The sequence below is a fragment of the Lepisosteus oculatus genome, chromosome 9 (genome assembly GCF_040954835.1).
Source record: "Lepisosteus oculatus isolate fLepOcu1 chromosome 9, fLepOcu1.hap2, whole genome shotgun sequence".
NCBI classification, from domain to species: Eukaryota; Metazoa; Chordata; class Actinopteri; order Semionotiformes; family Lepisosteidae; genus Lepisosteus; species Lepisosteus oculatus.
The window spans coordinates 47,490,684-47,498,964 of NC_090704.1; the positions used below are offsets into that span (position 1 = coordinate 47,490,684).

Here is an 8,281-nt window from a genome sequence, read left to right on the forward strand (position 1 = left end):
CAGACACCTATTTCTGAAAGCGCGTTTTTACTAATTGGTTGAAAATAGAAGTCGATGAAATAATAATTGGTGTATTTAAAGTTCACTACAAAGTCGGATAATACAGTATTTCAAAACAAATTAAAACTGTAAATAAATTATTACTGAACATGGAGAATAAAACGCCAATAGGCACGTGCTTCTTCTTAACTATATGACTTACACAGAACAAGAAGTAAATATACAAGACTAAAAAATGGATTTAAATAGCATCTTTATTAGCATATTTGTCAGTTATATTCTATACAGTTAGAGTATATTCTTAGATTTCAATATACATAGCAAATAAAAAATCATTAATGCAAAAATATTTTCACAAAATTGAAAAAAAAAAACCCAACAATAATCTGAATTCAGTATCGCATTGCATACATTTCTCAGGAGAAGAGCTTAAGAGTAATCAAATCAGCTGCTTGTTCTGAAGCAAACTCAAGGAATCACACAGCTCTCCAGTGAGAGACCGGACTACTGGTGTAAAACAAAGCTTTTGACCAGATCCACTTTACAGATGCAAGACCACCACAGAAGATTAGTTACTCATGCAACAAGGCAGCATTTACTGGCAACAATTTTCACATCAAAAATGCCTTTTCCAGCAAACCGCAATGTGAGTACTATGCCCCAAATGGGTGTAGTAGTACCTTATTGAAGATGGTGGTTGTTAATAACATACTTCATTTTTAAATTACATCTTGACTATTGAGATTGTAGACATTGATCTGACCAAGCAAAGGTCTGCATTTCACTTCTAAGGGAAAAAATGAAAGCAACTGAAATCATTATTTGTTGGTATGGTTTAAAATCAATGCCCAATGCAATATAACCAGGGCCAACACCCATTTCACTAGGAATAACAACAACCAAGAATTAAGTGAACTGAAAATGTTTGAGTGTTTCAGTTTTAGTGAATTTTTCTTGACCCACCTGGTTGTAGGATGAGGAGGCTATTACCCTCCACCGAAGGGGCAGCTGCAGAGGTGGAGCTAGGGAGAAGGAGGGAAGCAGGGGCTTATGTATAGTATTTCTACTTTTTACATGAAGAAATGAGTCAGCTATAAATACAGCTGAGGCCAATCGAACCTGGCTGTTGTCATCCCTCCTGAACGTTTGTTGGAAACTCCATAACGGACTAAGACTAAAAACAAAGCTAAAAAAGAGTGGTCAACATTAAGGATTGGAAAAGAAAGGTGTAAAACGCAGTAGCATTTCTTCAAATACTAAATATATAAGTAGAAAGTTTCAAAAGGACAATTCTCAAGGGAAGCAATACCTTGTATTGCAATGTTTCTTTACATTACACACTGTGAAGGTCCCACAGCCTGTGGAGAGCTCACGGGAAGAGCAGAGGTCTGAAGCCAGACTGAGAATTCTTTATTCTCCTTGTAGATGTCAATACCACTGTCCCTGAGCTCTCCTATTATGGATAACTTCGAAGTACACGATAAGATATCGAGACTACAATTACATGATGAATGGTTTATGGTAATAATTTTAAATTGTCTTTGTGTCTAAAACAGATTAAATAGATACAGATTGTTAAATCAGATTCAGATTTTTTTGCCGTCATCTTTTAGTATTTATGAAAATGAACATTGATTTTCTGACATTTTGAATTTTGCATCTTCCTTAATACTATAAATTCCTACTTATTAACTGCAGTTTTGCTGAATCTTCTATAAAAAAGTCAGTCACAACAGTTCATTTCACAAGACAATTTTGTAAATGGAATTATTCTCTTCATGGGCTTTAATATGATTGTCTGTCCTCATGCTCTCCAGGAGCATTTTAACAAAAAATAAGGGTAACATGAGCACTCATTATTTTGCAGCACCCCAATCTGTGACAATCGCCCACCTGTGACAATGGGGCTACATGAGTGCCCAACATCTGGACTGCACAGAGAACCCAAGGCCCTGCAGTGGGCCAGTCCAGCCACAGGCTGCCCACAAGCCCCTGCAGGGTGCAGCAGTACGCAATCATCGGTACTCACACACATTCGCTTCTACTTTTTGTTCACCATGTTTCTCTGCTCAAAATCCACAGGAGTGAGTGCAGTTGTACTGCATTTTGTCCAAAACTTTCCTCCAGACTTTATGGTCTGAACACCAATAATGATTTCCAGACATTATTTCAGGCTAAAACGTTAGGAGTATAAATATTCTTTGTCATGTGAATTGCAGTTAGGTAGTAAGCTTTAAGAATGTAAGTAATCAAATCACTGAAATGCACGGTGCTTTGTGAATTTTCAAATTGTTTTAAGTGTGATTGCAATGTTGCTGTCACTGATTATGGTGTGAGGGGCTCAGTGCCTGGGTTTAGTGAGCTCAATGCCCAGAATGAAGCAGGCTGGCATCAGACTACTTCAGCAGGTCCTTCATGACTCTCAGTGAGGAGCCCCTGTATCCAGTTCCAAAGTGGTTCCAGTGGTTCAGGTAGTGGAACAGCTGGTATAGTTTCAACCGCTTGTCAAAGCCTGCTGCTTTGGGGATTTTATTATGGTAGGCAGTGTAGAAGGAGCTACTGAATCCACCAAACATCCCGGCTATTGCCAGCTCAAACTCTGAGTGCCCATAGAACGAAGCAGGGTCAAACACCAGTGGGCCTTCCCCACTCTCCGCCACATTGCCTCCCCACAGATCCCCGTGCAGCAGCGCTGGGATGACCTCTACTTCGCTGAAGAGCTGTGGGATCTTCCGCTGGAAAAGATGAAAGGAGGCCATGCTTGAAAAAAACATCAGTGCTGCAAGTACAGGTCTGCATTCATAGCTTGGTTTTTAAGCACTGCTCGGACACGTACGTGTCTTTTATAGGTGTTCTGTGTCAACAGAAACAGCTCGCATCCCTTGGGATTTACCCTCCTGGTGTACATTTAAGCATTTTTTATTTGGCAGTCTTTTCATCTATTAGCACCTGGGCTGAATATTTATAGAATGTTTACTTGATGACTTAAATTAACTAGTCTTAACATCAGATATCATTCATTGGTCCAGGCTGAATTCCTAGATGTATTAGTAGATTTCAAAAATGTTCTTCGGACATGAACAAATACTCTTACCAGTACTCTAAACCTCAGACTCATGCAGTTGCTAGGACCACCTTTGGTCAACTGACGTTCATATGCAGCCAACGTACTGGGGCACTGCTGCACCACTTAAAAGGCAATAGTTCACTTAGCGGAATACAGAAATAAAATACTATAATTAAGTAGAGGCTTCCAAACAATGTCAGTTGGATTACGATGCATTTCTTGTCTGTGTCAGTAACAACCCTGCTATTTCTTGAACAATTGGGGCTAAAGCAACAGGAGCTGACCATGCACAGTAAAATACCTTGGGGCAATCTTTTTCCTGCCCTGCAGGAACAAATACCAATAACTACTTGTCAAAGGTGTCATTAAAGTCCCTATACTGGCATCCTGGGCATGTAAACAGCTGTCACCTAGGAAACTGCAAGAGCTTCAGTTGAGTCTGAGAGGTGGATTGAGGAATGGAGGCCATGAACTGCACTGATGGCTTGCTGACATGTTTATTCTTAGGGTTCAGACTTTGCAGAAGGCTGAAGGTTCAAATCTCTAATGGGACACTACCACCAGGGCTTAGCTATGTAATGTATAAATTGTTTAAGGACCTGTGGGTTTTTTGCTTTCTACCAGAAAATTAAGTTTCATATGTAGTGATAAAGATAAAGTAACACCTGAAGAAGGCTTCACAGCCGAAACGTTGTGTTTTCTCTCTTCTCTTTTCAGCATGGAATAAACCTATTACTTGTTCCTTTGCAGACTACGCATGCTAACGCAGATACCCACCTAAAGATAAAGTGTACTGATTTACCAAATGAAAACTGCGAATAATGGTGTGTAGATGCTGTAGTGTTGTGTCAGCAGGCCTTCCTCTAAGAAATACTTTCCTACAGCATCTTTGTCATTCACTTTGTCATATCAAGTCTAAATGCTTCATACACAAAAAAAGGTGAAAATAACACATTTCAAACAATTACAGGATAGGAAAGTCCTTGAATTTCTGGCTTTTAGTGTCCTTTTGCCACTGTAGGCTCAGACCTACAATGTACTACTGAAATACAGTACTTTGCAAATGTAGTCATCCCTCTAACATCCCACATCATGACATTTTCAAACATAACTTACATTTAGAAGCTACACAACATAATCAACTTTTTTCTATGGCAACCCTAAATCAGTTAAGGATGCTAAGATAAGAAAAAAGGTGTGAAATTAGAAAAGGGAATTGAAAGGTTGCAAGATAAGTGTAATGTTCTCAGTCTTCAGAGTACATGTGTCTTTCCTTGTAGGTTCCCTCAGTCTGAAGCCACAACGCACAGTGTAATGACACACCAACTATGAGGACTGAGAAGCTGTCAAAACAAGTCAGAAATAAAATACTAGAGAAAATTGTATCAGGAGAAGGTTACAAGAAAATGTCAAAGTTTAAAATCTGATTATAATCCCCAACTATGGAGAAATCCATCATGAAAAACCGGCACTAAATCAGATCAGACTACCCATCCAAACTAAACAGCTGCACAAGCAGGAAATGGTTAGGAATGTGACAACAAAGCCAACAGTGACTTTGAAAAACTTGCCGAGATGGGCTTATTGATCTATTGACAATATGCCAGTGCCTATACATAGCAGCTGTATGGGACGATAGCAAAAAAGAAATCATTACTGAAATGAAATTTCACATGCAAAAGAAATGTGATGAGACAAAAAAACAAACTTTGATCAAAATTTAAAGAGCTCCATCTTTTGCCTAAATTCAGCACATCACCCAATCAACACCTTCCTAGGCCAAACGTGTTAGTGGCAGCATCATGTTATGGGTGTGATTCTCTTAGATGGGACACAGAAGCTTGTCAAGACTAAGTAAGAAACGAAAGGTTCACAGCATAAGTGAAAAAGACTGCTTGAGTCAGCCAGGAATCTAAAACTGTGTTGAAAATCCACAATTTAGTAGAACAACAACCCAAAGCAAAAGGTCAAAGCCACACTGGCTTAACTAGGTGACAGCCCTAGCAAAGACTGATTTGAAATTGATGGAAAATATATGGGGCTACTGCAGTGCAAGCTTGTCAGAACTGGTGTAATTCTGTGAAGAACAGGCAGAAAAAACACCATCGCACTGTGGAAACTAGTCAGAGAACTGTTCTCAGCAGTAATTTCTGTGAAAGGGATGCTGAATACTTACGCAATCATTAAAATGTAATTTTTACATGTTCTTTTTGCTGACATTCAACTTCCTTCATATAGACAATTACAGTTTTGAATAAAAAGTACATTTGACAAAATGAGTATACATCTGAATTTCATCACAATGTGACATTACTGTTAGGGGGTTATATAGCTCAAGTCTCATGGAGAGACTGGTATTTGGTACAGTTGTTACTAATTACCTGAAGCTGAGGCCACAGGTCCCTGGCTTCCTTATCATTATAATCTTTTTCAATCAGGTTCAGCTGATGCTGGAGCCTCTGCTGAGTGAAAAAGGTGACCCAGTCACTCTGCCAGTCATTCTCCTAGAGAAACAGAATAGGTCCTGAGAAGTAAGAGGGCACAACAGCAGCAGGACCCACCGGGAAACTCCCTCACATTCCGGACACTCTCCTCCCTTCCTTCTCCCTGCTTAGGACTGAAAAAGGACTTCTCCTGATGCAAGTCACAAAGTCATCTTCCATGTATTAAAAATATTACTTTTCTCCTAAATGAAAAACAATAATCTTTGCAAGACTAAACTTTGAACTTGGTGCTTCCAATCCTCCAGTATCCATCCTGAAAATATAAGGGAATGTAAAATGGAGGAGGAACAGAAATAGACCGCGAAAGAACTAACATCTCTGCACTCCAACTTACTTGCGGGATGTATCCACAGCATGTCACTGTATGAAACCCAAACTTCTCAACATACTGGACTTCAGAGTGGCCAGGCCCCTTCCCTGGGCAAGCAGATAAAAACAGTAGGTTTGAAGTACATACACTGACATCCAACATGTGTGGCATTACACTGTGCTCCTAATTTTAATCATATGATTTGGATAATGGTAGCTGTGAAAGGTGAGGGCGCTTAGAAGTACTGAGATGGGAAACTACTTTGCACTTTAAAAAAGGCTGTCAGAAATGCGGTTATACTCTGATGTCTTCTAACTAAAGGATGTAATATCTGCTGTTCGTTACCTATTGTTTGTTCCTCCTTGATCATCTTCTCCCTCAACCCCTGGTTGTGAAGGTGAAGATCTGCCATCTGCTCTCCCAGCTGTGCAGAGAACCTGCAAAATAGGCCCAGTGTGACACCTCACTGTGTCAATGCTTAAAAAAATAAATGTTCCTAACACGGTGAATTCAAGATTTTCAGTAGAAGGGTGGGAAATTATTCATGTGGGAACCCTGGGAATACCTGTTCAGACTCCTCATGTCTAAATGCTCCATCACAAACACCGCCCCTCCCGAGGAGAGCTCAATGACTTTCAGAGGTCTGGGGACTCGGACAGTGCTGGTCTGCAGGATGGCTTCCAGACCCGCCTTTTCTCCTTCAAACATGAGTTTAGCCTTTGGATGCAAAGAATGATTTTAGAGAAACTTAATATCCATTGCATGTCTTACCTTCCTAATTAGATACATTAATTAAATGTATTTCACAGTATGGAAACAGGAAATAATTTCATTGGATCCTAAAATGTTGAGAGCTTTTTATCCAAATATGAGTCACAGTTTTAAAGTTAAAATTTTAAAAATAGAAATACAGTACCAAAAACAATTTCCAAAATATCTCTTTTAGTTTCTTAAACACTATGGTTGACAGGTTAGTCAATACTGATTACAAGCGAGGTGTTAGTATTTTCTCAATGTCAGAATACGATCAATCACATATATAGGCTGGCAATTTTGAAAACCACGCAGCTCTAACAAGAAAATGTTTCAGGATCATTAGCAGAGACGGGTAACCCAAAAAGGTCCAATGGTTGCACCTTTTACCAAATGGTAAAGCCACACAATACAGTCCTAGCAGCTCTGCAGACTGGACCAGGTCTCTACTTTGGACACACTCTAAATTATGATGAGTGCAGGCAATGCTACCGAGACAGTTCAGCGACATTCACATGCACTTTAGTTTACAACAGAACGCAACAATCCAAAGTAAAGAATTAATCTGTGCATTGAAAATTTATGTAATACTGTATCCACCCATTTTCTAACTGCGTCTTCCAATACAGGGTCACGGGGGAGCCTGCGCCTATTCCAGCAAGCAACAGGCGCCAAGCTGCATACGCTCTGGGTGGGCATCAGACAGGACGGTGGACTCCACACTGGTAGTAGCCCAGGAACCAGTGCTGCGAGGCCGCAATGCTAACCACACTGTACCCAGAATTAGTTCATCAGCCGAAACATACGCCACTGGCAAATCAGACTGGACTTGGACCCCTCATAGAAAATCTTTCCCACTTTTCAACGGGATTCGCCCTTCTGAGCTTGCATAATTTAATTTAAAATATATGAATTAATATAGCAATAACGGAGCTCTTCAGACTACCTGAAAAAGCGTCTTCCTCAACTATTCATATCTACTTTAAAGCAACAACCTATTTTCGAACATATATGCGAGAAGCGACGAGCCACAGAATTGAGAGAAGACTTGGCGAAGGACCTGGCTCTTGCGGTTTACTTTGACAAACACCCTGCCGGTGTCGGTGTCGTAGCTCTGACCCTCACTGATACACCCGCCCCCTGCGCCTCCAGTGGCCCGCAGAGTCGAGGTGCCCAGCTCTTTCTTCAGGATCGCCTCCATGGTCTCTCTGCCGAATCTGCGCACCGCGCCTCACAACAGCCGCAGGGCTGCTGCTGCACTCGCGTCTCGAAAGGGAAAGCAGGAACATTTCCTTCCGGTTCCTCTGTCCTACCGTATATTCCATCAAAAAGCGCACTTTGTTTTCTTGAGCGCGATTTTTTTGCCCTTTTCTTTTCAAGCTACACTGAACATCAGATAATACAAACAAAACAGAAACGAAACGAAAAAATAGCCAAGAAAGACTCGGAACAAGATGTTTCCAGTGATAACATTTACAAATCTGAATACAAATTTAATCAAATTAAAAATTCTACATACAGTGCCTTGCGAAAGTATTCGGCCCCCTTGAACTTTTCAACCTTTTGCCACATTTCAGGCTTCAAACATAAAGATATAAATTTTTTATTTTATGTGAAGAATCACCAACAAGTGGGACACAATTGTGA

At 40.3% G+C, this 8,281-nt stretch overlaps 1 protein-coding gene across 5 annotated transcripts; it reads right to left on the minus strand.

Moving 5' to 3' along the window:
• Positions 1 to 236: 236 nt before the first annotated feature.
• Positions 237 to 7,909, minus strand: fn3krp (fructosamine 3 kinase related protein). 5 transcript variants are annotated; one of them, XM_015356754.2, is made up of 6 exons: positions 7,713 to 7,909; positions 6,447 to 6,598; positions 6,227 to 6,318; positions 5,906 to 5,988; positions 5,449 to 5,571; positions 237 to 2,735 (listed from the first exon to the last, which is right to left on the minus strand). In XM_015356754.2, the coding sequence occupies exons 1-6, from the start codon at positions 7,833 to 7,835 to the stop codon at positions 2,397 to 2,399; spliced, it is 912 nt and encodes a 303-aa protein (XP_015212240.1). In that variant the 5' UTR covers positions 7,836 to 7,909; the 3' UTR covers positions 237 to 2,396. The 5 variants fall into 5 exon arrangements, with proteins under 5 accessions (XP_015212240.1, XP_006635297.1, XP_015212242.1 ...); XM_006635234.3 differs by having other exon boundaries at positions 7,695 to 7,909; XM_015356756.2 differs by having other exon boundaries at positions 7,754 to 7,843.
• Positions 7,910 to 8,281: the final 372 nt, after the last annotated feature.

Excerpts from the sequence above, each read along its gene's own strand:
- fn3krp (XM_006635234.3), bottom strand. The coding sequence starts at position 7,835 with ATGGAGGCGATCCTGAAGAAAGAGCTGGGCACCTCGACTCTGCGGGCC. Across the intron at positions 5,989-6,226 it reads CAAGGAGGAACAAACAATAG|GGAAGGGGCCTGGCCACTCT; the intron begins GTAACGAACAGC and ends CTGCTTGCCCAG. Across the intron at positions 2,736-5,448 it reads ACCTGTGGCCTCAGCTTCAG|CGGAAGATCCCACAGCTCTT; the intron begins GTAATTAGTAAC and ends CATCTTTTCCAG.